This window comes from Rhinolophus sinicus, linkage group LG11 (genome assembly GCF_036562045.2).
Source record: "Rhinolophus sinicus isolate RSC01 linkage group LG11, ASM3656204v1, whole genome shotgun sequence".
Lineage (NCBI taxonomy): Eukaryota > Metazoa > Chordata > Mammalia > Chiroptera > Rhinolophidae > Rhinolophus > Rhinolophus sinicus.
Genome location: NC_133760.1, coordinates 49,836,656 through 49,864,552, shown reverse-complemented (window position 1 = coordinate 49,864,552; position 27,897 = coordinate 49,836,656). Strand labels below are relative to the sequence as shown.

The window sequence follows — 27,897 nt, the reverse complement described above, 5'->3', positions numbered from 1 at the left end:
CGGCCCCCTCAGGCTCTGCCCTCGTGGCTTCTGCCTTCTCGCTGGAGGCAGGCAAACAGGTCAGTAAAAGGGCGTGAGTTATGCGTGCTGAGCAGAAAACTTCGGGCAGTGAGCGCGACCTCTCGGAGGGCGCAGCTTTAAGGAGAGTGCCAGGACAGACCTCCTGCGCAGGCACGGGACCACAAATGCTGAAATGATAACATGAGTTAAGGACATTTGATAATTATGAACTTAATCATAATTTAACGACTCAAAACACCTTGTTTTCATTTCATCATATTCAGTTCATTCTAGCCTTTAAATTTTTTTTATTTTTCAATTCCAGTTGCCGTTCAGTATTATACGCGAGTCAGTGTCACGTGTACAGCATGGTAGTTAGACATTTATACATCTTACAAAGTGATCCCCCAGTTAAGCCTAGCAGCCACCTGGCACCATACACAGTTTTAACAATATTGTTGACTATATTCCCTGTGCTGTACTTCACATCCCTGTGACTACTTTGTAATTGACAATTTGTGCTTAATCCCTTCCCCTTTTTCACCCTGCCTCCAACACCCCTCCCATCTGACGACCATCAGTTCATTCTGGCCTTTTTCAATTCATTCATAAGCTAAGCTGATTGCTAAACTTATGTGCTATGGTAAATACGGTTTTTAGATTGAGATGTTCAGGAAAAGGGTAGGAGGGGGCCAATTTCTAGGTCAAATAATAGAAATGTAATGGCTACTACAAATTTTGTGGAGAAGGGTGGGTGTGCTGACCGTATGGGATCAAATGCACATTTGGATGGGCTTGATTTTTCTTTTTAATATTTAGTTGTGGCAGTCAGAATGCATAAATAAATGTATACACATAATGATGCTTCTAAAGCGTTAGTAAACAATGTAAATATGAGATTTATGGTTCTTTCTGGGTTATACTGAAACTAATTGTACTGTTTAATACTAAAAGAATATATTGCTCACTGATATTGACCGTGTGTAAAGCCTGCTGAGCATGCTGGGACTAAAGGAGCTAACACACTGTCTCCGGACTAACCGTGTGGGACCAGACAGGGTAGGGCACTCTGCAGCCTGACCTGAGCGCTGCTGGTGAGGGTGGGACAGTTGGGGGGCTCCCCTGGATGGCACCTCACCATAGGGAGCATTCATTCACAGCCAGAAACATGGGAACGCCCCTCTTCCCAGGACAGCTCTGACAAGGCCACTTGCAGTTGTAAGTGCCATAGCTGTCCTCCCTCTCCATTCTCCTTTTGGACTCTGATACCTTGGATCACATTACGGTCAGGCCAGGAGGAGCCTGTGGGCCTCTGCAGTGACTGTGTACTTCCCTGTTCTGGAACGTGACACCTGAAACAGTCCTCAGAGCCCCACTTTTGTTCCAAGAGTGGGGGACATCTCATTCACTACAACTGCTCAGGACTCACTGCATGCTCCAGAGGCAACTGGCCCCCAAGAGTCAGCAAGATGCTGCCTGCCGTCTGTCATTCCCCTGCACAGCCAGCCACTTCCAACAGGGGTATCCTAATTTATTTATTCAAATTCATCTAAGAGTCACTGTTGCCCTCGGCCAAGCTGCCAGCAGCTCGGGGGTGGGGTGAGACAAAGGTGGTCATGGGGGGAACCTCATTTCCTGAAGGGGCACCTGCAGCTTCCCACAGGGCAGGGTGCCCGTCTGCCCTCATGACTGAGGCTCAGAGCACAGTGAACAAAGACAGGGCGGCTGTTTATTCATTGTTCTGGAAATGATAGGCATCTACCGTACTGGGGTTCCTGTGTCGGGAGTAGGGGCCCCATGTAGTCCACTCCTGAATGGTTCTCTGCTCCTCACTTCTGATGGAACTGAGAGTCTCATTTGAGGCTCTGGTGATGACGATCTGTGGAACAACCTTCTCCTTGCTTGCCTTTACCTTTGCATCAGGTTTCTCTAGAAGGAAGAAAACACTCAGGCATTGAGTGAGTCTGTGGGAGCTCTGCTGTAAAGCAGACGTCTGTGTTGGGTCACAGCGCAGGATTAGATTCGTGGTTCCGGAAAGAGAAATGGGTGAGGTTGAAAGCAGTCCAAACCATACACGAGCAGTCCGAAACTTACAGTAAACGCCTCTTTCTGGGAAGAAGATAGGAGCCACTTGTGCCAGCCACGTGGGGCGACAGCTGCCTGAAGGCTCAGGCAGCAGGCAGGGAGGAGCGCAAAGGCAGGTCTGCCTAGCCAAAGGCTCCACCACACAACTGCCGGGGAGCCAGAGCTGTGTGCCCTCAGGGGCCGGAGTGCTGCTGTAGGGACGACACTGCTCTGTGGGCCGCATTTTCTTAATTAAAGGAATGCACACGGGGTGAGATGCTGAGTTTGTCAAATGTTCCAAACTACAAAAGCACAAGTTCCTTCACGGCCTGCCCGCTGGAGGTGACAAGTTTGAGGCATGTCCCTCAGGCCTCTGTTAAAGCACTAGAGGTATCGGCGCACATGTGCTCAGAATACTCACACTGTCACATGCTTGTTACCAGACGGCTCACACTGCTCCTGCTGCTTTGCAGCGAGCTCTGTTCAGCGCCCTGCTGAACACCTCGTGGACCCAGCCACACGGGACAGTGTTCTGAGCCCTAGAGTAATGACAGTAATGACCCACAACCCACGGCAAGCTTCTCAAATAGGGCCCCTTTTAAGGTGTTTTACAGGGAAGAAACTGAGGCTTTCTTCACTCAGCATATTTCTAATAGCTGATAAATAAATGCTCAAGTTCCTCTTCGTTTTCAAAAATGTCTTGCAATTAAGCATTCCCTACCTTCATAAAGCTAACTTAGGGAAATATTCAGACACACATAAAAACAATTGTGTGAGCACCCATATATGCATCCTGCAGCTTCAATCAACATCTTGTCGTTTTGTTGTTCTTCCTGTTGTTTTTCCTGCGTATTTTCAAGCAAATTCCAGACATACAATTTTTGCCCATAAATAATGGAGTCTGTATCACAATCAGAGAAAGACTTTTAAAGTGTAAGCACAATGCCATTGTCACATCAAAGAAAATTATCATTCATTCTTTATCACCATCAAAGACCCAATTTGATTATCTCACCAATGACTTCGTCCAGGTCCACACACTGCACTTGGCTCACAGGCCTCTCAAGTCTCCTTATAACAGTCCTCCGTCATGGTCTGGATGTCTGTGTCCCCCAAATTCCTATGTTGAGGGCCTAACCCCAATGTGATTGGACTTGGAGGTGGGGCCTTTGGGAGGTTAAGTTTAAATGAAGTCATGACAGCAGAGCCCCCACGATGGATTAGTACCTCATAAAAGGGGAGGCAGAGCCCTCTTTCTCTGGCCATGTGAGGACACAGCAATTAGCTGTCTGCAAGCCAGGGAGGGGTCCTCATAGGAAGCGACTCAGCGACACCCACATCATGGGACTGCCCAGCCTCCAGAATTATGAGAAATGTTTGTTAAGCCCCCAGCCTACAGTACTTCGTTATAGCAGCTGGAACCCAATAACACACCCTCTTTTTTCCCCATGTTATTTATTTGTAGAAAAATTGGGGTCCTTTTTTCAGTAGATATCCAGCATTTTGGATTTGGCTGATTGCAAATTTGTGGTATGTTAATCTCTATAATGTGTGTATGTTTGTGGATTTTTTTTTAAAGATTTTATTGGGGAAGGGGAACAGGACTTTATTGGGGAACAGTATGTACTTCCAGGAAGTTCTTCCAAGTCAAGTTGTTGTCCTTTCAGTCTTAGTTGTGGAGGGCGCAGCTCAGCTCCAGGTCCCGTTGCCGTTGCTAGTTGCAGGGGGCACAGCCACCATCCCTTGCGGGAGTCGAGGAATCGAACTGGCAACCTTGTGATTGAGAGCCCGCGCTCCAACCAACTGAGCCATCCAGGAGGCAGCTCAGCTCAAGGTGCCATGTTCAATCTTAGTTGCAGGGGGCGGAGCCCACCATCCCTTGCAGGGACTTGAGGAGTTGAACTGACAACCTTGTGGTTGAGAGCCCACTGGCCCATGTGGGAATCGAACCAGCAGACTTTGGAGTTAGGAGCACGGAGCTTTAACTGCCTGAGCCACCGGGCCCGCCCGTTTGTGGATTTTGTAATATGAAAATTTAAGCATATACAGAAGGAGCCAGAAAAGTGCAATATGTGCCATCCCACGGCTGCCAGTTATAAACTCACATTCAGACTTCATCTCTGCTCCAGCTGAGCCTTGCCCTGCTCACTACTTGATCCTGCCCCAAACCTCAGCAGCCTGCAGCCACCATTTTATTTCCTCAGACCTTTATGGGTCAGGAGTCAGGACAGGTTCGACTGGGCAGTTGTCACCTGTGGATTCCCAGGTGACACAGTCTGGCGTCTGCAACTCATCATCTGAAGGCTCAGCTGAGCTGATGTACAGGCACGCATGTTGGCCACGCACAGGGCTGCTGACTGGCGCCGCGTCTGCGTGGTGGGTGGTGGCCCAGCCGGGGCTGGACCATCTGAAGGCTGGCCCTTAGGCTGGAAGGAGACCAGGAGACCTCCACAGGGGACAGATGAGAGCTCCAGTGAGAAAGGCAGGACTGCGTGGCCTGTTGTGGCCCAGAATCAGTAGTCACTTCCGCCACATTCTATGGGTTACAAGAGGATGTCAAGCCTGCAGAGATTTTAAGGAGGGAACACAGATAACCCCCCAGGTGGGAGGAGCGTCAGGGACACACCAGACAACACGAGGAAAGGGAGGTGTTGTGCTGTCTTTGGGAAACACCGACTGCCACACGCAGACTCCTTGACTTTGCAGCAAACCTCAAGCACCGTCTCCATCTATCCCACCCATTTACACTGAAAGAATCTGGGGGCAGCTCTGAGAGACAAGGACCCATGGATATGCTTTCTTTTTGAGCAATAATTCACACAAGATAAAATGCAGTCTTCAGTGCTCAGCTGGACGAGTTTCCACAGTTGTATACACCTGTGTAACCACCCAGACACAGCGCAGAACTTTCCAGCACCCCACAAAGTTCCCACAGGCCCCTTTCCAGTGAGCCAGCCTTCCCCACAGCCCAGTCCAGCAGTCACTTTCTGAATCCTATCCCATGGTAGTAAAGCTTACTTTTAATTCGTGTGTCACTGTCATGCAGGGTGGTGTCAGGCGACGTCTCAGCTCTCCCCGCATAAGAACTTAGGATATGGTGAGGCCAAAAAGGAACACCCACGGAGCCATAGATAGGAGAGTCATACCACTATAGTCTCGCTAGCGTCTGGGTTAGAGACACAGGAAGCAGGAGCCACACGACCTGCAACCTGCCATCTGCTTCTCTGCCAGCCAACCAACCGCTTGCTAACTGCAATCTGCCGTGCTAACTGCAATCCGCGCTTGCCAGCCACCATCTTCTTGCTAGCCCCCACATATTAGTGGCCAGTGGCTCACTGGTTACAGCTAACGGCCAACTAGCCACAGCCGATGGCCATCCAATCACAGTTGATGGCCATTTACTACCCGAATGAGCACCTTTCCACGTGAGGGCGAGAGCCTGGAAACTGCACTCCTGGCTCTGTCCCCAGTTACACACAGAATTCTTGACTTGTTGGAACTCTCCATATCCCTAAAGCTTTTATGGTATTAGGTCAAGTAAAGAAACTGACTTCCAAAAGACCCAGCTTTTCCAAATCTGACAGGGAAATTCCTTAGACGCAGAAAACAGACGTAAGAGAAGACAAGGTGCTGCGTCCTGGTTTAGATGTCCTCCTGGCAGACTGTCTGCACTTGTGATTCCGGACGCTGTTCTCTCCGAGGCCCCGGAGGACAGCTCCTCACAGGATCCCATGGAGCTCACAGGTGACCTTGTCCGGGTCACCCCCTCTGTGCAGCATTTAACACTCTCCAGGAGTCCCCCTTCATTCTTTTTTAATGGCTTTATTGCGGTATAATTTACACACCATGAAATTCACCTGTTTAAAGCATCCAGTTCAATGATTTTTAGTGAACTTTCAGAGGTGGGAAACCGTTGACCCAGTTCTAACATTTCCATCACTCTCAAAGGCCTCCTATGCCCCCTGTGGCCAGACCCTGTTCCCACGCTTTGCCTAGGCTTCCCGCTATATAAATTTCCCTTTTCTGGAAATTTTATATAAATGGAATATAATACATGTGGTCTTTACACGTGACTTCTTTCACTCAGTATCAAGCTTTGGAGGTTCCTTCACCTCCAAAGGTGCTGCATGTGTCAGTAGCTTGTCCCTGTTATTGCTGAGATGCTCCATTATATGGAGAAAGCACTCTTCACCTTCTTTCTTGAAACTCCATCCTCGCTCTTGCTCTCTGCCCTCTATACCCGTCCTTTCTCCACCCCTCTGAAATGAGGGTGCGACAGACACTGTTGGCTCCTTTGCAGCAGGCCATCCCCTGCCCACACCTCCCCTTGCTGGCAGAGGCCCAGCCCAGGAATTCATGGTTGATGCATCCTGGAGAGGGCGGGCAGGCGAGCCTGCCAGGGAAAGGCTCTCCTTGCTGATACAGAGCAAGGAGAAACACCTCTCAGGGACCTGGCACCGTCCTGGCTGCTGTGACCCCTGGAGCTGTCCAGCAATCTGGGGACCATGGATACTGAGGGTGGTGAAGTGTGGGCGCACATACCCCTTTATTTGGGAGACATCAAACCCTTCGGCAGCAAAGCCACGTCTGGCTGGCTTTTCTGTGACTTGCACCCAAAAGCCTCCTGACAGACAGGTAGCACTCTCCAAACCTCCTCTCTAGGACTCTGGCCCTTCCTGCAGTCTTCCTTCCTCAAGTGAGGGTTCTAAATTGGGATCTGAAGGGGTGGCCGGATGGCTTAGTTGGTTAGAATGCGGGCTCTCAACAACAAGGTTGCAGGTTCGATTCCCACATGGGATGGTGGGCTGCGCTCCCAGCAACTAAGATTGAAAACGGCGATTGGCCTTGGAGCTGAGCTGCACCGTCCACCACTAGATTGAAGGACAATGACTTGGAGCTGATGGGCCCTGGAGAAACACACTGTTCCCCAATATTCCGCAATAAAAAAATAAATAAAGTTTATTTAAAAATAAATATCTTGGGATCTGAAGTCCAGGTCTTGCTCCCAAGCCCAACACCTGCCCTTGCCCAGTTCCTCTCTCCCCACCAGGCCAATATTTCTCCTGCCTTTTCCCTGTCTGACCCACCAGCTACACAATCTCATGGGCACCGAAACGCACCTTCCTGGCTCCCCCATTTCCCCACATCACATCTCATCTCATCGGCAGGTCCCACTGCTTCCACCTCCTGGATCCTTTGTAATTCCTAGGCCACTGCCTCATTAGTTCCTACTTAATAGCAACAGGCCTAAGACAGGTCTCCTGGCTAACCCGAATAGCCTCTATTGTGGAGACAGAAAGGTTTTTCCAAGGCACAAACCCCATCACACCTCCCTTGTTTTCATTAACAGTCTCATTTCCACAATCCACATGCTAGAACTGATAAAAGACTTCATATTCTATGGCCCCAGGGAAAGTTCTGGCCACACCCGGCTGTTAGCAAGCGAATATACTTGCCAACTGTTTCACCCCTTTGTTCCACCTACGTTCCCTCCTTGATCCCTGTGCCCCAGCAGAGAGCTCCCCTGCCCCTTCTCACCCATGGCTGTTCTCCAGACTGGAGCAGCCTTTCTTCCAAGCTTCTGTTCTCGTCTCAGGATGTGGAAGGGACGACAGTGGTGTCAAAAGATGTCCACCGTCCGGGACAGCAGCGGTGTGCCTGTGTCTGCCCGCCGCTAGGGCCCTCTCGACTACAGCGTATTCGTTATGCAGCTGTCATTACGCACCTCACCTAAACCCTTAGGGAACTCACCTTTTCCACCTAGGATTCTGGGTCTTTACCTCCGATATACAAGTCCTAACACCCTTCAGCCGTCAGGGATGCCCCTGCTCTAAGTGTCCCATCACTTCAACTCCGGCTTACCCAGCCCCAAACTCCCTGAAACTGAAAGCTGGGGTTGCCCCCTTCTGGGCGTGTCCTACCTTGCGCTTCACTTGGAAGCCACTGCTGCTTGGCCTTCCCTTTCTTAGGAGAGGAGCCGTCTGCAGGCCTCGCAGCCTCTCGGGAGTGCCTGTCCATCGACCTTCCCTTAGGCTGTGGTACTGAATAGGTGCACCCCTTCTTTTGCTCCTCACCTGGAATATACGAATAATTAATTAGAACTATAATTGACCACATCTAGGGCGTCCTGTAGTTTTCTGCTTTGGCCCAGAATGAAATAAGAGAGCTTGAAAGACTGGATTCACTCCATTTCCCTAAACATGGATATTTCCATGGATGAAAGATTCCTGAGGCACGGTCATCACAGAGGACTCGCGCGTCGTACGGATTTGCAGGGGCGGGACGCCCAGCACCCCGAGCCCCTCGCGGGTGCGCACCCCGCGGGGCGCCCCGGGCGGCCCTTTACCTTTCCCTTTGTGGGGTTTGTGTTTGCTCCCGCTAAGGCCCATAGGTGAGCCCGCCGCCCCGCCGGCACACCCCGGAACCCGGCCCTCGGCGGGCGCGCAGCCCGAGTGACTCACAGAGGCCGCCACCTCGCGGCGCCCGCGCTGTCGCCATGGCAACGCCTCGGCTCGCGGGCCCGGTCGCCGTCCTCTCGCGAGAAGGGCGGCCGCCGGAAGTGGGGGGGCGACCCGGAAGTTGCCGCCCCGCAGAGCTGGTCGGTGCGATCGACGCCGCCCGAAGATCCCGTCCGTCCGCCTTTGCGAGGGCTGCCGCTTCGGGACTGGCCATGGACGGTAAGAGGCTGCCACCCTTCGGGGCGCGGGCGGGGCTCAGGCGGGCGCCCGAGGCCTCGACCCCGGCCCCCGATCCCCGGCTCCCCGGCCCTGCTCAGCGTCAGACCCGCCCCCCAGCAATCTCCGGTGCTTGCGAGAGACGTGGGCATTTGGGGCTCTGGGATGTCAGGTCACAGCGCACCGGAAAAGGAAGCAGTTGCACCACTGCCCCAGAACCCCAGCCAGGGCGGTGGGTCCGCGCCCGGCCGACCGCACAGCAGGTCTCAGGCGGGCGGCGACGCCCTCACCGTGCGGGTGGGGACCGGTGGAGCGGAGCCGGTGCAGGCTCGCCACCTGCCCTCACCTGTCGCCCCAGCCCTGCCCGCTGGCCCGCTCCGTGCTCAGGGCACCAAAGAAACGAGTCAGTGATGAAGGGAAGCTGCCCACATTTGCTGGGGTGTTTAAGGGCTGATGTGATGGAGAGGTTTTGAAAATCACTTCGTGAAATATAAAAAGCCACGCAAGCATGTCTTCGTCATGAAGGAAATTCTGTACAAATTGCCTCCGAGAGAAGATGAGCGGCACCCTCCCTCCCCGCAAAATGTTGGTTTTTGCGCCACAGCTTACTCAACTCTCAAGGGAAGTTTCTTCTGCCGGTGTCGCTTTCCTCCGGGGTTAGATTTTGTCTCAACAAATCTTTGCTCTTCAGAGCCTGTTCCTACCGCTCAGGTCTAGATGACAAAGCTGAGGCTGGGAAAAGGTGCTTTAGGTCACAGCAGGTTGCAGAGCTAGCTGGGCCCCAGCCAGGCCACCCTGTGCCCTCTGCTGTCGGCATCTGCCTGCCACCTGTGTCGCTAGCTGTTTTCCTGAGCCAGGCGGCTCTGGCCTTGAGCAGGCCTGCACTGACCCACGGAGACACACAGAGCGTGTCTGAGTCCAGTGGGCCAGCGGGGAGCCGTGGTCTGCACCTGTGAACACACAGCACCCCTGTCCTGGATTCATTGCCTCCTCTGAGCCCCTGTGGTAAACCCTTCCATGAGTCCTCCAGATTTAGAAATTGGGTACATTGACATAGTTTTAAGATGGCTCTTGAGCTTTGGTGAGTGAGTAGCCAGTGCAGATGTCAGGGGAGCCAGACACTCAGGTCTCCGCTCCTCCATGTGCCCCCGAGCCCCCGAGGCACCTCAGCCTGATCGATGGCTCAGGAATGGCAGCTGCCATTCGTAATGGTGGCCCCTGAAGACATGAGAGTCATCACCCTGCTGTGTTTATCCATTTACTTTTGAGGAAAAGTATAAAAACAATAGACTGTCAAGTACTGAGCCCTGTTATGTTAGGTTGGGAGAGAACTCCAAGGGTCCTTTGTAAAGTTGCATTAATTACAAACCACCATCTTGACTTTTAATCGTGGGCCACATGCTGCATCCATGACCTCATTTTCCTGGTCACCTAGTGCCACCCTGGTGTCACCTATGAGGAATCGCAGGTTCAGGTGGCCCTGCAGTTGCCCAGGCCCGGTGTGCCTGTCCGTCTTCTTTAAGGCCCCAGTCAGTGCCATCTGCCTGTATTCTGGAGCCGCTGTGCATTTCTAGAAAGGTCATCGTGACCCCATCTGCTTGTTACAAGTGCTGCTTGTGATTCCTGAAGTCCTCAAACCATCTTCTGTCTTTGCAGATACCCTGTTCCAGTTGAAGGTATGTACTGAATGACCCTTCACCCCAACCCTGTCCTCCTGCGCAGCAAATGGCTACAATGGTGTAAGTCGCACTCAGAGGGACAGATTATTAATTGGGTGATCTCTGCACAGTGCTCAGGCAGAATGATGACAGATGGAATTACTCAGTTGGCTAGATGGTAATTCTTTCCTTGTCTTGGGCTGAGCAGAACCAGGTCGTTTGGGTTCATCCATGACAGAGCGGCTGTGTTCTCTTTAAGGAACACAACTGAGGTGTTTGGTGCCCTCCTGATGTCCCATTGGCATTTACAACTGACTTTGAGTCCTTTGAAATTGCTGGAGGAGGGTGTTGTGGCATTTGAGAGTCCCTCCTGTCTGGGGTGGTTCTGTGCTTCCTAATTAACCCAGCGCGTGCCCTCATGGTTAACCATCTGTGCTTGGTTCTGAGGGACTGGGCAGGAGTGCCAGGCACAAGCTGCTGACATGCTCATCAGCCTGGCTTTACCCGGAGGAGAAGGGCAGGGAGCGTCTGAGACTGCGGCACTGTGTTCACAAGCCTGTGCTGTGGACTCCGCTGTTAGGTCGTTAGGACGGGATTCCCAGGGCACAAAAATGTTGCTTTTTCCCTTAAGGAACGAAGGAATGTGAGGTAGACAGACAACGAGGCCTTTCTCTATCACAGAAAGTGCCAGTGCTCAGTGTGTGGGCATGGGGGGGTTGTGGGGGGGGGGGTGGCCATCCTCCCAGGCAGGTGGGTGTTGCAGGCTGAGGCCATACCCCCAGCAGGGCGGGAGTCAGAAGACTGGGTCTTGGGGAGCTTGCTTATTGACAGGTCACCTGAGCATTCTCTCCTGCTGGCTTCCTGGTCAAGTGAGGCCTATTCTGGGGGGCTGCAGGGGCCACTGTGACCAGGGCTGGGGTGGGGCTCTCCGGGAGGGAGGGGCTAGTGGATAGTGTGGAGGCAGGACGCGGCTGGGGTATGCGAGGTCATGCCAGAGGGTTGCTGCCACTGCTTCCGCTGGCTGGAGGGCCCCAGGGCACCTGGCCCAGGAGTGGACTGTGGATAGACAGTGGGAGCTGCCCGGGGCTCTGTGTGTCGGAGGGACGTAGTGGGATGTGCGTTTTGGCTTCGTGCGTGTCTGACTCGGGCTCCCGCCTCTGTTCAGTTCACGGCGAAGCAGCTGGAGAAACTGGCCAAGAAGGCGGAGAAGGACTCGAAAGCGGAGCAGGCCAAGGTGAAGAAGGTGAGTACATCAGCGGGATCCATCTGCAGGGCCGCCAAGGCCCGCAGGCTCCGCCCCCAGGCTTCCGGAGCAGGACCCTGCCCCGCCTGTGCTCGCCTCTGATTGGCCACGCTCAGTTCCTTCCCTGTGTTCTGACCCCGCCCTTTTCACAAATTGTGATTGTGTAGGAAGCAGCGTTCCTGATGCAGCTCCCTGACCCTGTCACCCTCAGCTCTGTGTTCCCTGTGAAGCTGGAGGCTCCTCGGGTCCCCGTGCCCGGGCGGGGCCTCTCCAGGGAGGGGTCTGCTGCTCTCAGTGGCAGGTGTTGGATTTGGTGACCTCTCACGAACTATGGCACCCGGGGCAGAAGGGCAGCTGGACAGCCCAGCATGGGTCTGAGTCCCGTCTTCAGCCGTAGCTGTGGTCCCTTTGCAGTCGGCGTTGTCACCTCCAGGGTGTGGGTGGTTGTGTGAGGCCAGGATGGTGGCCGTGTTTCCCAGGGCTCTGCCTAAGCCCCTCTGTGGGCTGGCCTGCGGGCCCTGCCCTGCACACCCTGGGCCCTTCTGCGTTTTCATGAAGCTCCCGGTCGCTTCCAGTGACAATACCTGCAGAGGGCTGTGAAGGGGGCACGCAGGCGGACACCCAGAAAGGGCCGCCCTGGCCTCTGAGCAGGGCAGCACTCTCCCAGCTGGCCTCTCCCCAAATTCCAGGCCCTTCAGCAGAAGAATGTGGAGTGTGCCCGCGTGTACGCTGAGAATGCCATCCGCAAGAAGAATGAAGGCGTGAGCTGGCTGCGCATGGCGTCCCGGGTGGACGCGGTGGCCTCCAAGGTGCAGACGGCCATGACCATGAAGGGGGTGAGTCTCAGCCAGGCTGCTGCAGCAGAGGTGGAGCCAGGGCGGGGCAGTCATGCCAGACCCCTCAGATCTGGTGGGATTTGCTCCATACAGCAGGTGTGGGGCCCAAGACCCACGGCAGCTTCTACCCATCCTGTAGTTGACGGCATTACCCAGGGGCATGCCAAGAGGGGGCCTAAGTGCTGCTCACCCGGCCAGGTCCGGGGTCTTGTTGGCTGTGCGCTCCGTGCCTAGGGTGGGACGGTCCCAGCCCTGCCCTCTAAGAGCTCGGGCCTGTCCCCGGTGGGGGCCATTCCTTGCTCAGTTCTCTTGCCTCCCTGCTTCCTCCTATATCAGGTGACCAAGAACATGGCGCAGGTGACCAAGGCACTGGACAGGGCGCTGGGCAGCATGGACCTGCAGAAGGTGTCCGCGGTGGTGGACAGGTTTGAGCAGCAGACGCAGAGCCTGGATGTGCACACGTCGGTAGGTGGCCATGGGCCTGGCGTGTGGGCCCACACGTGTCCCCCCCAGCGTCACCAGGTGTCCTCTGAGCTGGGCCCCTGAGTCCTTCTTGTGGTCCAGGCCGGATGCAGCTGTAGCAGATGAGGGCGTGGGGCTGGGATGGCAGTACCACTAGGTGTGGGGGCCGGGAACGCTTGGCACCCCGAGGCTTGGCGAGTGGCATGAGGGCAGCTGGTGTGTGCAGAGGGAGCACACGTGAAAGGGAGTCCAGATGGGTGGCCGCAGCAGGGGCTGCTGGCCCTTTGAGGCTGGGCCTGACTGCCCAGAACTGCCCCCAGGTGATGGAGGACTCCATGAGCTCGGCCACCACGCTGAGCACGCCGCAGGAGCAGGTGGACAGTCTCATCGTACAGATCGCCGAGGAGAATGGCCTAGAGGTCCTGGACCAGCTCAGCCAGCTGCCCGAGGGCGCCTCCGCGCTGGGCGAGAGCTCCGTGCACAGCCAGGAAGACCAGCTGTCCCGCAGGTGGGCACCCCATGCCCTGACGCTGGGGGCGGCCAGGGGCGCGTGTGACATGGTGCTTACATCCAGGGGCTCCATCCTTCCGAGGACACGCCCAACTCAGAACCCCCAGCCCACCCACAGCTCGTACTCCAGAGGCCTACGGAGGGCGGCTCTGTCACTCTGGCACCACTGGTTCCCCTCCCCCCATCCACCTGCAGCTCACTTTAGAAAGGGAAGCATGCTTTTCCTAATGTGAGGAATAAGAATGGACAGTTCACAGCCAGCTAGGGTGTCATCTCAGAATCACCTTGGAAGCTGAGAGCGAGCAGACAGGAGTGGCTGGCAGGGGTCAGAGGGGCACCCTGGCCTAGCCCTCGCCCTGCCTCACAGAGCTCGTGGTGGTTTGCAGGTTGGCTGCCCTGAGGAACTAGTGGCCACCGCAGCATGCCACCTCTCTCTGGAGTGCGGGGAGCACCGCGAGGGCAGGCCCGACCCCCCACATACACACTGCGTCTTGCCTTTCTGCTGACTCTGCAGCAGCAGCCGTCACCCTCACTGCTCACCCCTCACCTGCCAGCCTGGGAACCGTCCTGTTCTCTTCGGCTGGGTGGTGCATCTCTGTCTTGGTGGGTGAGTTTGCAGAAACTTCTGACTTTTGTGAGTAATTTCTGTAACTCTGGGCCAACCAGCTGGAGGACCTGCAGCTCCCTTCTGTTCCCCTGTCCCCTCAGGAGTTGCCCGAGACTGGCCATTAGACGCCATGTGATGGCAGTCAGCCGGGTGAGGGGGGATTTGGGGCCCCTGGTGCCAGACAGCAGCGGGCAGGGGTCTCCATACCCCATGAACAGATGCAGCCCCAGGACGTGTAGAGGACGTCCTCCAGGGCCACCCAGCAAATACTCCCCCTGTGGCCATTGCGGAACGTCCTGGGGTAGAGTCTTGGTCCCTCCAACCTGGACCTGCACTCCTGCCAGCTTGCTGAGCCCCACGGGGGTGCCCACTCTGGGGGGCCATGTCCTCGCTCCACTGCCACCTCCGGAGGGTGTCTGGGTGTGTGCTGTGTGACCTCTCGGAACCCAGTCTTTGCCAAGCCCCATCCAGCCACAGAGCAGGCAGCCTCACGGTCCTTGGGTTCCCTGTGTCACTGTCTCCTGGCACTGTAATTATGGGGGGCGTCCCCGGACTGGCCTTGCCTGCCTTGTGTGCTCACACCGTTGGCCTTGGAAGCCAAGTTGGCTGCCGGAAGCTCAGGAGAGCTGCCCTCGACTGGGCCAGCAGTGGCCGTGCGTCCGGGAGAGAGCAGCAGGTGCATCCTGACAACCTGGGACGGCTGAGGGACAGGCTGCAGTTTCTATTTCTAATTTCTGATGTTTACTTTGTTTTCATGAAGCTGTTTTGGTTTTTGTTTTGAGGGTTTGGGGTTGGGTTTTTTTGTGTGGTTTTTTTTGCCAAAATAGGAGCAGACGGCAGGTGGGGAGTGTTGGGTCTAAGACCCATCCTGGGCATGAGCTGGTGGGAGCTGTGTGGAGGTACTGACCAGGCCCACTCCGTGCACTGCTGCCCACCCCGACCAGCCCTTCCCAGGTTCCTGCTGTCCCATCTGTCCTCACAGCGACGGTTCTTGTGAACAGAGCGTTGGACACCTTCCCTGGACTTCTGCGTTTGGTTCTTCCTGGACTTGGGAGCCCGGGGTGTCCTGTGTGATGAGCTGTGGGGGGTGGCAGCCTTGGCGGGAGTGGGGTTGGGGCGCTGTGTGGCCTTACTCCCTGGCTGGGACCCGCGGGACGTCCACATACTGGGGGTTGGTGTCCTGGTCCCTGGTGGGGGGGGGGGCAGGCTGCTGCTCATCAAAGGGCACCAGGCGTGTTTCCCTTTTCCTAAAATGCTGTCGTAAGTAAACAGATTGATCCCTGAGAAATTTCTCCAGGTTTGCTTTGGTGGCTTTGGGGTGGGGGAAGCCACACGTGGGACTCTCTGGCCATCCAGCTCCCCACACAGGAGGCTGGGGGTCCCTTGAAGAGGGCAGGCGGGCTGCTGTAAGGCCACACCCAGACAGATGGAGTCAGACCCGGAATTTGAATTTTCTAAGTTTTTACCTTGGAATAATTTTAAATTTCATAAAAGTTAAGTACATAGTTTCTGTACTCACGTGGACCAGCGTCCTCTATATCTACTTCCTGCTTGACCATACATCCCTGTATAAGCAGGAAACCACCCAACATTACGAACTTGTCACACCCACGTTCCCCCATCTGGGACGTGCCTCCTGTTTGTCTCCATGACGTGGGTGGTCTCAGGGTATGCTGGCCAGTTCCTTTGCAGACTGCCCCTCCATTAGGGTTGGTGTAACATTTTCACGTGACATTGAGGTCCCAGCTGTTGACGGGAATCCCACAGAAGTGGCATAGTGTGCTCAGTGTCTCAGCACATGGCACAATCTTGTCGCTCACCTGGGACAGGTGTCCAGACTGCTCCCCCAAAACTTGTATTTCCTCTCTATTGAGTGTTTTGAGGGGAGAAATTTGAAGATTACAAACATGTAAATGTCATGTGACGCCCTTGACTTCCGTGCCATCGAGTCTTCTGGTAACATTGGTGGTGGTTTTGTGTCTGTAGTTCTGCTCCCTACTTATTATTCCATTATATACATCGACATGGACTTGTGGGTGTGAGTTATTCTTGTGTGCACCGGAATCCAGGTCTGCACATGCTCTGTGCACCCTGAGAAACACCAGTGAGCGCCAATGGCAGGTTTCAGCCTGGCCCCCCGTCACTCGTACCTGGCCAGCCACCAGCTCCAGCTCCGGTGTGCCCTCTGCTGCCCCTCACACCAGGGCCCTCAGGCTGCTTGGACACTGGTCTTGGAAGGTGCTGATATGCGTCCTTCCAGGGGAAATGGGCTGGGAGGGCAGTCTGTCTGCCTAGGGAATGTGCGTGTACCCCAAGATGGGGCTCCATGCCACGGTGGGGCTCCAGCTTTGGGCCTGGGTTACCAGGACCCCCAGACCATCTTCGGGAAAAGCCTGTGTGTTTTTGCCTCGAGGAGGGCATGAGGGAATGAGAGAACTAGTGAATGTGAAGAGTTGACGTGGGACAGCAGAACTCTGGGAGCCAAGTGTATTCTTGGGCACACTCTGGTGTGCTTTTAATGTGGTTAAGACTATCTCAGGACTAGTATTGAAGCCCAAGTGATCAGCAGATGCCCCCATATGCCCCTTCTGGTCACTTTCGATCCACCTGGACGGGTGCCTGCTGGGGACGGGGCGCAGGACCAGAGACGGCCCCAGCCTAGGCAGGGTTCCCAGCCTACTCAGGCCCCTGCTGGCTCCCAGGGCCTGGGGGACCCGCAGGCACCTGTAGGTGGGCCCCTGCCTCCCATGAGACAGGTGCCCCATGGGGATTCATACCGCATGGAGAAGTTGGGCAGAGGACTTCCTGCCCTGTCAGGCCGACCCACCCCCAGTGCCCAAGCCTGCAGCCTGCGCTGTCCAGGGGCAGAATTCTTGGGGGAAGTGGAAAGGGGGTGCAGTGATGTGCTGAGTCCCACCCTGGGTCTCACCCACTAGCCCTTTTGTCTCAAGACACATCACCGAATGTCCAGAGGGGGTGCTGTGCCTGCCTGCTCCATGAAGCCCTCGTGCCCTGCCGGTCTGCGAGCTCATGTGGGAGGAGACTGCAGGAGTGGGCCCCACAGAGCCCTCCCTGCTCCAAACCTGGGTGTGTGTGCATCACAAGATGTAGGTGTGTAGTTGTGTGTGTGGGCATGTGCAGGTATGTGCGTGCATCACTGAGGATGTGTGTAGGTGTGAGTGCGCAGGTGTGTACAGGTATCACGGGATGGGGTGTGTAGGTGTACATGTCTGTGTACACACGTGTACACGTATGGGATGGTGCTGGAGCCTGGATCACGTGATTTTGAAGGCCCTCCCGCAATGTCCATGTCAAACCCTGTTTCAGACCCGGAGCCCTTTCTAGCGCCGCCCTGCTCAGACCCAGGATTCCTGTGTCCAGATGTCCAGCCAGGGGGCCAGTTCTCACAATTTGTGCTGGGATGCACAGGAGCCCCCTCGAGGGCCAGGGTGCTGATGACACACCCTCAGGACTCAAAGGGGTCACTGTCTTTATTGAGGGTCACTGGGCCTGTGGCTGACCTCCCACAGCATGCTGTCCAGGTGAGCCCAGGTGCCTGCTCAGGATCGGCCAGCGCTTGTGCAGGGTGGGGCAGTGTTCCTGGAGTCTTGGCTGTTCTGATGGCCACAGTCTCCCCCAGGCTCCTGGAGCCCGAGGGGTTTTGGTCCCCAGCGTGTCACAGAAGACACAGGCTGAGGAGGAGGGGAGCGAGGGAGGCCAGCAGGGCCCCCGGCTGCTGGTGGAGGCGGGGGGCCTCTGAGTAGCCGTACTTTGTCCTGCAGGAAGCCTCCAGCTTGTCCAGAGGGATGGGCTCCTCCTCAGGACTTTGTGCGTGATTGCTCGCCTGGGGATAGACACAGGTTGGGCTGCCTGCCTGCGAGGGGGGCGAGGGGGGACGGGGAGGTGAGCGCAGCAGCCCCCTCACCTGCTCCACGGCCTCAAAGACCCTCAGCAGGTTGTCAGCCAGGGCGCCCCTGACCTCCGCCTCTGTCCACTGCCTCCTGAGCAGCTCAGCGACCAGGTCTGGGTACTTGGACACGTCCTCGAGCCCCGAGGGGAGCCTGAGATAGGCACAGAGAACGGGGCTCAGCAGCCCACGGGTTGGAGGCCCATGGGCTACCCACCTCCCCAAAGGCCACTGATCTGCCCACGCCCCCCCATCCTGAGGCACTGGGGGCCCGGTGGAGTGGCCTTCTGAGCGACACATTCTGGGGAGGTCCTCAGGACGCACTTCCCTCCTCCAGCCCTCATAATACATCACGGGGGTCCTGGCTCTCCCAGCTCGTCCGCAACACCGTCTCCGTGGGCCCTCACCTTGAAACACCATCGAAGTCCCCACCAAAGCCCACCGCTCCGGCTCCCGCCACCGCCTTGATGTGGTCCAGGTGGTCTGGCGGGGGAGGCAACAGGTATGGGTCCTGCGAGAGTCCCTGCCACCCTCAGCCGCTGGGCTGCTCACGGCCACCTACCCGCTACTTGGGACAGGGTGGCCTCTGGTGCGCAGGAAACATAGTCATTGTAGAAGTTCACCATCACCAGGCTGCCTGTCTGGTTCTGCTCGGGGAGGAGGGTGGAGCTGTGGGCCCCGGAGGAGCCAGGTGCCCTAGGACGGCGGGGAGGCGGGGCACCTGAGCGCGTCAGGACCGCCCCGGGGCGGAGCGGGCCACTCACCACCAGCCGCAGCACGTCGTCTGGCACGTTGCGCCGGTGCGCGCACAGCGCGTAGGCCGAGGAGTGGCTGAAGATGACGGGGGCCTTGGACAGCCGCAGAACGGCCTTCATGGTGGCCAGGGACACGTGGGCCAAGTCGACGATGACACCCAGCCGGTTCATCTCCCTCACCACACTCTGAGGGGACACGGGGCTCAGGGGACCAGGAGAGCCCAGCCCGGGGGCATGGAGCGTGACGGCTGGCACCCTGGGCCCTGCGGGCTACCTTGTGCACATTTGTGTCCCGAGGCCTTCCGGGGTTCACTGCAGCCCCCGCCCAGAGGTCTAGGCATGGGGGCAGGGCACTTGGGCGGGGGCCTCTTGCTGGGCAGTGGCTAGAAAGTTGGGGCCATGCTAATGGCCAGTGGGTCCCACCGTGGGGCCACCCCTGCCAGCTCCATTTTGCAGGTGAGGAAACAGGTCCTGGGAGTTAAGACACTGTGTCCTCTGAGGGTGACCATGGTCCTGGCCCCGCCCCCCACTCACCTGCCCAAAGGGCGACAGGCCTTGGCTCTGGGCCACATCATCCCCTGTGTCCACCAGCCAGTTGTCGGCCCTGGGAGAGGAGAGCAGGCGGGGGGTGGGGGGGGAGAGTGGTCATCCCCCCACTGGGGACTCACCAGGAGAGTAGGGTGCCAGACCCTCAGGGCGCTGCCTGAGCCCCTCACCTCCCCCACCACCACCACCAGGGCCTTGGCCAGGCCTGGGCCTCCCTGAGGTCACTCACCAGGGCGTGTTGCAGCTGTGTGTGAGGGTCAGGTACCGCATGCCCAGGTGGTAGAGCGCCCGCAGGACGCCCAAGCTGCTGTCGATGGAGTGGCCGCCCTCCACACCCACCAGACTGGCCACCTTCCCCTCCTGGAAGGCCTGTCGGATGCCTGTGAGCAGAGCCCAGCCGGGCAGTGAGCACCTGGGCCCAGGGGGCGCTTAGCTCATCTGCTGGGGCAGGGCCAGGGGGGTGCGGGGCCCACCTTGGCTGTCAGTGACACACATGAAGGTCTCAGGGTACATCTGGCACATGCGATGGATGACGTCTATCTGCTCCAGCGTCCTCCTCACGGCATCTTTGTTCTGGGTGTTGCAGGGTGTGTACGCAGACCAGAACTGGGGCCGTGGGGATAGGAGCTAGGACCTGGGGCCCCAGGCCCTGCCTCCTGCCCTGCCCCCTGCATGCCTTCCCATCTTGGAAGCCGTCCCCACAGCCTGGGGCTATTGGAGTCGTCTCCAAGGACCTGTGGCCCCGAGGGGATGGGGTACACCGCGACCAGGGAGGGGCTGCACCTGAGCCAGGAGCCAGGGGAGAAGGATGGACCCTGACATAGGAGAGTGCAGGGCTGGCAGACTGTACCTGGCCCCCCACAAACCCAGCCTTCAGCTTGGGGATGCTGGTTTCCGTGTGGGCCAGACTGGTCAGGTTGGCCCTCTGATCCAGAAGCCGATTGTTGAACTTGGTCAGCAGCTGCCAGGGCAGGTCGTTGTGCCTGGTGGAGCCAGGAGGAGGGTCAGAGCAGGTCAGGATGGCCACGTGGACCTGGGCCCACAGACTCCCTCCCTGGCCTCTGTCCTCTGTCCACTTCCTGTGCGTGTGTAGAAGCAGCACAGGCCCAGGTTGATGAGAAATGCATGGTCTCAGGCCCAGGTAGACCCACCAGTTGGAATCTGAGCTTTAACCAGTCAATGCGCACACATGCACACACACAGGCACATGCACACAGATGGGACATCTCAGCAGGCACTCTGGGTCAGTCCCTAATCTGATGATAAAGGGGCTGTGGATGGCCTGGGCCTGGAGGGGGTTTGTCCTGGGAATGCCTGGGGACTACCGGTGCCAACACCCCCCCATGCCACCCCCGTCTTTCTGACCTGCATCTCAGACCCCAGAAGCCATCCCTGCTTTCTGGGAAGGGAGAAGGTGTTGTGTGAATTGGGAGATGTGATTGACGTGACAGGGATTGGTCTGGGGGTTAGGACACCTTTGCTGCCTGAGTGGTAGCCAGTGGGTAAGCTCCAGGGAGACAAGGTCACCGTGTCACTACAGGGGTGGGCGCTGTCCCTGGGGCAGGGCTGGGCAGGGCCCCTGGAAGGGACTTGATGCCTTTGCCCGAGGACCCCCAGCCTGTCTAGAAAATCCAGCCCCACCCTCCAGCTGCCACCCAGGGCCCCTCCAGGAGGGAGGGGTACTTTGCTCTTCCTTCCTCCGTTCCTGGAACCAAAAGTGGCGGACAGAGGCCCCCTCAGCCCTGGGGTCAACGCTGCTGTCCTGCAGTCTGCCGGGTCTTCCTTATCTGAATGTCCTCAGTGGTGGTGACAGCCTACTCAAGGGGAGAGGCGAGTGTCCGAGGGCTGGCAAGTGCTGAGCACAAACACAGCAGCTGTTGTGGGAGCCACTGCTGCTTGGCTGTTCCCCATTCTCCCCCTTCTCCTTGGTAACACCCCCTCCTTTTGTAGCCATTTGAAATAAAGACACTTCCTGCCCCTTTATAGCTGAGTGTGGCCATGTAACTAAGTCCACTCTGTGGCAGCTTCCAAAGGCTGTCTTTGACAGATAGCTGTTGCTCATCCTTTGCCCTTTCTATATCCTTCCTCATTCCTGCTAGGTGGCATGCCAATGTGATGGCTGGAGCTGGTGCAGCCACTTTAAACCATGAGGTGGCTGTGGGAACGGGGACCACAGAGTTCCTGGCACTATGAACACTGTGCCAGGATGCGCTCTGGATGTCTTTGTTGCTGAAGCCACTTAGTTGGGTCTCTTACCTAAAATGGTAACCAATATTAACTGATCCGTTGTTGGTGTGGATTCCGTCAGCCTAGTCTTAGCTTCCTCGCTGTTTGGACAATCCCAGCTCCCTGAGGATTTCTGACTGCCTGGGCTCTTTGAGCCATCTTGCTGCTCACGTGCTCCTCTGGACAGCCCCAACACCTGAACTCACCCCTCCTTGGTGCCCAGATGCCTGAGCCCCCAGAATGAGGAGCAGCTGCCCTGCCTCCCACTACCAGCCCCCTAAGCATGTGTACGGAGGCCATGAAGGGCCCTTAGAAGCAGAGAGGACGACAGGGGACAGAGGGTCCAGGTGCGCCCTGCCCCGCCCTCGTCCTCCCCCAGCCCCTGCAGCTCCCTGTTTTTTCTGCTTTCCTCGAAGAGCTTTCTGTCCAACAAAAATAGTGATGACTGCATACAATAGAGATGACTGAGCACCAGCACGCGCAGAGTTCTCCTTAGTACTCCAACCCCGAGAGCACCGTGTGCCAGCACCATTCCTGGGGAGGTGCACACAGGCTCCACACAGGGGTCCTGGAAGGCCCAAGAGTGGACAGTATGAGGTGAGGCCTGCCTGCAGCACCGAGGACTGTGGGCGGCAGGGAGGGCCCTGTGAGCTGCCTGGGAGCCACGGGCAGGGGCCCCTGAGCTGAAGGAAAGAGTGGGGTTTATGTCTCCAAGATCCACTCTGTCAGGGCTGGGACCAGACCTTGGCCAGAAGTAGGGGAGAGTCAGCAGTTCACAAGGTGCCCAGTATAGGGTGGAACAGCATTCAGTGCAGATGCTTTGGGACATGAAGGGGACAGGCACTGCCAGGTTGGTTGAGACCTCAGAGAAGGAGCGACAAGGTGTCACCTGGGTCTTGGCTGGAAGTGGAGCTGCAGGAGCATGGTTTGGGGCCTTGAAGTGTGAGATACCCCCAAGCATTGCAGTGAGGTCCAGCTGCCCATGCCCCTGATGGGTCACACCCAGGTGCATGCAGGGGGGTGGACATGGGAAAGTGTCTCTAGGAGGAGGGCCGAGAGGGGCCTCAGGGGCCTGTGCCAGATGCCATCTCATCTGCAGCTTCCACTGTGCAAATGCTGTGGCTGCTGGAAGGTGTGACCCTGGCCAGGCCCCCAACCTCCCTCAGCCCCAGCTACCACTCTGAGCTGGGGTCTGGCCCCTGGGTATGGGTGGGGCCAGGTTGTGGAGCACCCTGGGGGCCCTGGCATGTGCCTCCTCCCTGCTGCATTCCCTACAGACCCTACAAAGAACCGCGGCCCGTGTTACAGTTGGAGAAATTGAGTCCAGGCAGAGACAGGCCAGCGCCTGCCTCAGATTAGGTGCGTTTGCTCCTACATCCCCCCTGCCCCGGCCCCGGCCCAGGCCCTGCCCCAGGCCCTGCCCCTCGAGTGGCCGCTTACCCATCAATGACAGGTGTGCTCCGCATAATTCTCTCGGCCTCTTCCCGGAACCGGTCTGCAGTGCAGACGGCCACCAGGGGCAAGAGCCACCAGCTGGTCCACATGACACAGTCCCCAGGAGCCTGCTTCTGCCGCTGCTCCCGGCCTGGCTGACCTGTGCACCAGAGGATGAGCTGGGCTGGAGAGGGAACGCAGAGGCCTTTGCTCAGAAGACTGCTGCCAGAAGCTGCCCATTTATCAGCCGTCAGCACATTCCCCGCGAGGGTGGGTAGGAGGAAGTCCGAGGTCCAGGGCTGGGCGTTGCTGTCTGGGCCAGGCGGAGGGCTAGTAAGAGGCGGTCGACCCCGGGGAGGGGCCAGGTGCAGGGCTAGTAAGAGGCGGTGAACTACGGGGAGGGGCCAGGGTCCAGAGGAAGGATGAGGCTCAGAGGTGGCCAGCGTGGCCTCCCTCAGGATGGAATCTGCCTGAGGTCTGCAAACAAAAACTGAAAGTCGTTCAGAAGCTGCTCCACACACCTCCCCAATGCTGGGGGTCTGCTGCCAGGTTCCTGGCTTCACTGGGACCCACGTTCCCACTACAGGCTTCTGACCGAGCAGGCTGGACTTTGGGGCTTGGGTCAGAAACCTGGAGTGCCAGCGTTCCCATGGAGCCGGGGTCCTTATCTGCTGGGCCCCACACGCCAGGCAGGCTCTGGGGTCTGAGAGCCTGACACCGGGTTCCAGATGCCCGGCTTCCCTGCCCACCACCCTTAGCCCTAACAGGCTTGGGCTGCATCCACTCAGCCCCCAGCCTGCATACGGGCACAGTCTTTCCACCTGTGCAATGTCAGCTAGCACTGGCTGGACAAGCGTGGGGAGAGCAAAGCCCCGCCCTCAGGTACCAGTTTCAAAGTGGGGCTGCCGGAACCTTAGTCATCGCGGCAGGTAGTACTTGAATGCAATAATTGAAAAAAGTAAAACTGCACAGATGAACAAATTACACAACTTTTTAAATAAAGGGCTAGTACTCTGAGAGCCTTTTTGCACCCAGCTCTAACACAGCACCCCATGGCTATGGTCTCACCGGCACATTCACAGTGGCTGGATGGTTCTCACAAGTTGCTCACAGGACAGCATTTCTGGGAGCTAAGCTGGGGTCATGACCATGCGTCCTTAGGTGCTACTTGGAGAGGGCTCAAGGCCACTCAGCCACACCATGTGGGGGCCCAGAGCACCCTGTTCAGACGTGACAGGAATCCAGCTGGGGACCGTGGGCTGACACAGTCGGAGCAGGGCCCAGGTGCAGCTGGGAGCCCTGTGTGCTCGCCTCACGTTATTTCTCTCGGATTTGTACCCTGTGGGGTGGCCAGGTGAGTGCCCAGTGGGCTGGTCCCATCTCTCGGCCTCAGTCTGTGGAACGGAAGTCACTGGGGTCCTGCTTCACAATGGGTCCCTCGCAGACCACAGGGAAGCGTCCGGCCCCAGGGGTTTGTTCACCCTGCCTTTCTGTTGCCTTTTCTTTCCATCCACAGTCTCCCAGTCTGTGTTCTGCTCTGTGGGTCCCAGTCACTTCCAGCTCCAAGTCTCCCTCCTCTTCGGCTTCTGGCCGTCACATGTCCCCAGCAGTGGCACATGGGGACTAAACCTCTGAGTCTGCGAGTGTCTGCATGTCCTCGCTCGACCCTTCTGGCTGACCAGCAGTAGGGCCAGACGCTCACGCCTGGGCTGCAGGCCGGTCTCCTCGGCGCTGGAGGGCCCAGTGGTCTGGAATCTGTGTGGTGGGTGCCAAGTCCAGACTTGCTCTGAGTCCCACTTCTCTGTTGGTGACACAGGTGTCACCACATCAGCCACGGGTTCTGCACCTTCTCAGGGACGAGCCTCAGCTTCAGGCTGCGTTTGTCAGGCGTCCGGCTCAGCCAAGGGTCCCTGTGCCTCTCTCTGTCCAGGGCCGCGTTCCTGAGCTCCTCCCGGGTCCTGCCCGGCACTGCTGCCCCTCAGGCTGGATGCCCAGGTTCAGCCGGTGTTTCTCTCTCCTGCTAACGTTTCCTTCCGCTTTTGTTCTATGTGTTAGGAGGTGGCCTCAGCCTGTCTTCTGGTGCTTGCTCCTCACGCTTCCTTTTGGGAATTCTGTATTTCATGTCTCAGGAGTGGTTTCTGGTGTTGCCCTGCCCTTGGCACCAGTTCTTTTACAGAAACGATGTCAGTTAGGCGTTTTTTGTCTTCTGGTGATGGGACAGCCCGTCTCCCCAACTCACTTTTTTTTCTCCCCTTTCTTCCGCCTCACTCGCCCCGCATCCCGTTCAAACCGTTGTTTCTCAGTCTAGATGTATAGGACACAGCTCCCTGGCCCGTGCTGGTGTTATGAGCCTTGTGCTTCCCCCAGCTGAGGCAGTCAAGTTGCCATTCGTCGGTTGGCCGCTCACAGCGGCTCACGGCAGCTCTCGCCGGCTGCCAGCCACTCATGCTGGCCACCGGCCGCTTATGGCAGCACACGGTAGCCCACCACAGCTCACACGGAGCTCCGGCTGCTCACTGCAGCCCAGCTCCAGCTGTTATTCACAATTTTAGCTGTAGAGGGCACAGCTCACTGGCCCATGTGGGAACTGAACCGGTGACCTCGGTGTTAGGAGCTCGGTGCTCCAACCACCTGAGCCACCTGGCCAGGCCCCTGACTCACCTTTCATTGTTCATTTATCTGGACCTTTGGCCTTTGGTCCTCAACCACCTGGAGACCTCTATTGCCTGGGTTCAGTGTTTGGGGTCTGGCAGTGATGGCATGGCTGGCTTGCTGTGTGTGGCAGCCCCCACATCAGCCTCTGTGGAGAATGAGCAAAGGGCCGAACTTGGACAGACAGATGGTGCCTGATGTCAGAGGACAACATGAGCCCGACATCCGATCTTGGTGCTGTTTCTAATGCCCGTTTCCTCATCTGTCACGTCACTGTGTGGGGCACCCACCTGTCACTCTCAGGGGAGCAGTCGGGAGGGGCAAGTACCTTGGAGTCTGGCAGCCCTGGGTTCGGCTGTGGTAAGCTGCATTTCCTGCAGGTGGCCGCACGAGCCCCTTTCACTCCACCTGTGCTCCTGGCAATATGACGCTGAGCTCTCTATCCACAGGCGGTGGCAGGTGTGACCTCTGTGCAGCCACCTGGCTCTGGCTTCTGGAACGTCCCCTGGGAACCTGGCAACGCTGTTCTTGCCAACAGCCCTGCTAGGCCCCAGCAGACGGGGGCCTTCAGGTGACCCAGCCCCATCTTCTGCTCTTCCAGCTGAGCCCCAGACCCTGATGAACTTGCAGCTCACAGGCTGGTGGCTTTTCCATGTCCCTCCTGGTGTCGTACCCCATCCCCCAGTCCCCCCAGAACGGCTGCCTGCCTTGTGGCCCCATTTGCACAGCGGGGTTCCCTCCCTCAGGGACTGCCAGAGAGTAGGTGGCTCTGCCTTATGTCACTGCCTCCCCCACCCCAGAAGCCAACGGCGTACCCTCTGCCTGAAACAGTGCTCCTCGCTCCGTCTCCCTCCCTCCATCACCCGAGTGCCAGGACTCCAGCCTGCTGGGCCCTCCCCTCTCTGGCCCTCTGCCCCCGTCCAAACTCAGAGGTCTCCTTAGGCTCACAGCAGGTGCCCACTAGCTGAGTGGCCCCCCAGTGCTGGGATGGTCACAGTGCCAGGCCCTCAGCCCGTCCAGACCCCCAAGACTTACCACGAGCAGGAAGGGGTGCTGAGTGCCACGAAACCTGCCTCAGGGCTGCTCTGCTCTCATGTCACGATGCTTGAGGGTTTGTTCCTGTTTTTCTCAAATTCTATCCCTCCCCTGAATTTTCCAGCTTCCCTTGCACAAAAGAAAACCACCTCTTAAAAAAATGTCCCCCGGGGCCCTCGCAGTGCCCCGTCAGAGAGCAGAGGCAGGATAGGGGCTAATGCCCCACACATGTCAGCTGGCTCAAGTTCTTGCAGACGCAAATGAGGCCTCAGTGGGCATGCGTCTGCTCGGCCCTCCTGGGCCCGGGCCACACGGGACTGGACAAGCTGTGCTGGGGACAAGGAATCAGGGTCCCCCAGGCAGCGACATGGGGGTTGTCTGAGGCCAGCTGCTGGCATCAGGTGCGAGAGCTGAGTTAGGAGATGGGAGGAGGGGGCTATGTGCTGGGGCCCCCACCGCACCCGTGACAGCAGGGGTTCCAACCAGGTATTTTTTTCTAGTGCCCTGCCCCCTGCCCACCACCCTCATTCCCAATCTAGGAACAGGTTGCTTCCAGCCTGGCCCAGGGGCTGGGGGCTCTGGTGTCCATGCATGCAATGGAGGTGGGGGCTGTTCTCCCCACATTCCCAGCTATGAGCGGTCATGGATCGGAATGTCCGCTGGCAGAGCCACAGGGACTTTCGAAATCAAGGGAAGGTCTGCGTGGGGACTTGGCCCAGCTGGGGGCTGGCCTCACCAAGTGCTTCCAGAAGTTGGGGTGAGGGGCACACCTTGGTGGGCTCTGGTGGGCAGCAGGCTGTCCCGTTCCCACCCAGGGTCCCAGCAGCTGGGGTGGGGTCACTGCGGGGACGCAGAGCCCGCCAGGGGCCCAGCCTCTGCCCAGTCAGTCTCTCAGCAGGGGGCAGGTCCCAGTCAGAATGCTGCCATGAGGGGTCAGATGCCTGACGTGGGGGGGTGGGGACACAGTGATGGTCCTCACCTCAGAGCTCGGGGGGGTCTGGAGTGAGAGACGGCCTGCAATGGAGGAGGAGATCCAGGCAGAGCTGTGGGGGCCGCCCACTGCGACCGGAACAAATCAGCTCCCTGACCCTCTGCCTGGGCAGGGCCGGCTGGGAACAGAGCTGGGAACAGAGCGTGGAGCCAAGACCCAGGAAGCAGCTGAGTCAGGGCCATGATCCCACAGGCCAGAGGAGGGGCTGCGTGTCCCCTGGGCATCCCACCCTGAGCCCTCGTTTAGGGCTGGTCTGCTTCAAGTGCTCATGCCCCACGCCCACCTGGGGGCCAGGAC

General features: G+C 57.6%; 3 protein-coding genes across 6 annotated transcripts; 1 reads left to right on the top strand and 2 right to left on the bottom strand.

Moving 5' to 3' along the window:
* Window positions 1–288: 288 nt before the first annotated feature.
* Window positions 289–8,537, bottom strand: SPATA33 (spermatogenesis associated 33). 2 transcript variants are annotated; one of them, XM_019740526.2, is made up of 3 exons: window positions 8,411–8,537; window positions 7,986–8,138; window positions 289–1,929 (listed from the first exon to the last, which is right to left on the bottom strand). In XM_019740526.2, exons 1-3 carry the CDS (start codon window positions 8,451–8,453, stop codon window positions 1,730–1,732), a joined length of 396 nt encoding a protein of 131 aa, XP_019596085.2. In that variant the 5' UTR covers window positions 8,454–8,537; the 3' UTR covers window positions 289–1,729. The 2 variants fall into 2 exon arrangements, with proteins under 2 accessions (XP_019596085.2, XP_074171104.1); XM_074315003.1 differs by lacking the exons at window positions 7,986–8,138; window positions 8,411–8,537 and adding an exon at window positions 3,975–4,599 and having other exon boundaries at window positions 289–3,837.
* CHMP1A (charged multivesicular body protein 1A) lies at window positions 8,527–16,083 on the top strand. Its single transcript, XM_019740525.2, has 7 exons — window positions 8,527–8,741; window positions 10,395–10,414; window positions 11,562–11,639; window positions 12,329–12,475; window positions 12,812–12,940; window positions 13,258–13,445; window positions 13,834–16,083. The coding sequence occupies exons 1-7, from the start codon at window positions 8,561–8,563 to the stop codon at window positions 13,853–13,855; spliced, it is 765 nt and encodes a 254-aa protein (XP_019596084.1). The 5' UTR covers window positions 8,527–8,560; the 3' UTR covers window positions 13,856–16,083.
* A 1,444-nt stretch (window positions 16,084–17,527) lies between these two features.
* DPEP1 (dipeptidase 1) lies at window positions 17,528–26,871 on the bottom strand. 3 transcript variants are annotated; one of them, XM_074315000.1, is made up of 12 exons: window positions 26,610–26,870; window positions 25,584–25,722; window positions 22,929–23,106; window positions 20,113–20,245; window positions 19,736–19,868; window positions 19,492–19,642; window positions 19,251–19,320; window positions 18,726–18,902; window positions 18,524–18,608; window positions 18,369–18,444; window positions 17,980–18,115; window positions 17,528–17,898 (listed from the first exon to the last, which is right to left on the bottom strand). In XM_074315000.1, exons 2-12 carry the CDS (start codon window positions 25,588–25,590, stop codon window positions 17,731–17,733), a joined length of 1,314 nt encoding a protein of 437 aa, XP_074171101.1. In that variant the 5' UTR covers window positions 25,591–25,722; window positions 26,610–26,870; the 3' UTR covers window positions 17,528–17,730. The 3 variants fall into 3 exon arrangements, with proteins under 3 accessions (XP_074171101.1, XP_019596083.2, XP_019596082.2); XM_019740524.2 differs by lacking the exon at window positions 25,584–25,722 and having other exon boundaries at window positions 22,929–23,082; window positions 26,610–26,871; XM_019740523.2 differs by lacking the exon at window positions 25,584–25,722.
* Window positions 26,872–27,897: the final 1,026 nt, after the last annotated feature.

What these genes read in the sequence shown, in the direction of transcription:
- SPATA33 (XM_074315003.1), bottom strand. Translation starts at nt 2,308, where the DNA reads ATGCGGCCCACAGAGCAGTGTCGTCCCTACAGCAGCACTCCGGCCCCT.
- CHMP1A (XM_019740525.2), top strand. Translation starts at nt 8,561, where the DNA reads ATGGCAACGCCTCGGCTCGCGGGCCCGGTCGCCGTCCTCTCGCGAGAA. An exon ending in TTCGGGACTGGCCATGGACG is followed by an intron (nt 8,742 to 10,394) that starts GTAAGAGGCTGC and finishes CTGTCTTTGCAG; the next exon opens with ATACCCTGTTCCAGTTGAAG. An exon ending in CGGCCATGACCATGAAGGGG is followed by an intron (nt 12,476 to 12,811) that starts GTGAGTCTCAGC and finishes CTCCTATATCAG; the next exon opens with GTGACCAAGAACATGGCGCA.
- DPEP1 (XM_074315000.1), bottom strand. An exon ending in GTGTGTCACTGACAGCCAAG is followed by an intron (nt 19,643 to 19,735) that starts GTGGGCCCCGCA and finishes CTCTGCTCACAG; the next exon opens with GCATCCGACAGGCCTTCCAG. An exon ending in CACCCTGTCCCAAGTAGCGG is followed by an intron (nt 18,445 to 18,523) that starts GTAGGTGGCCGT and finishes CTCCCCCGCCAG; the next exon opens with ACCACCTGGACCACATCAAG.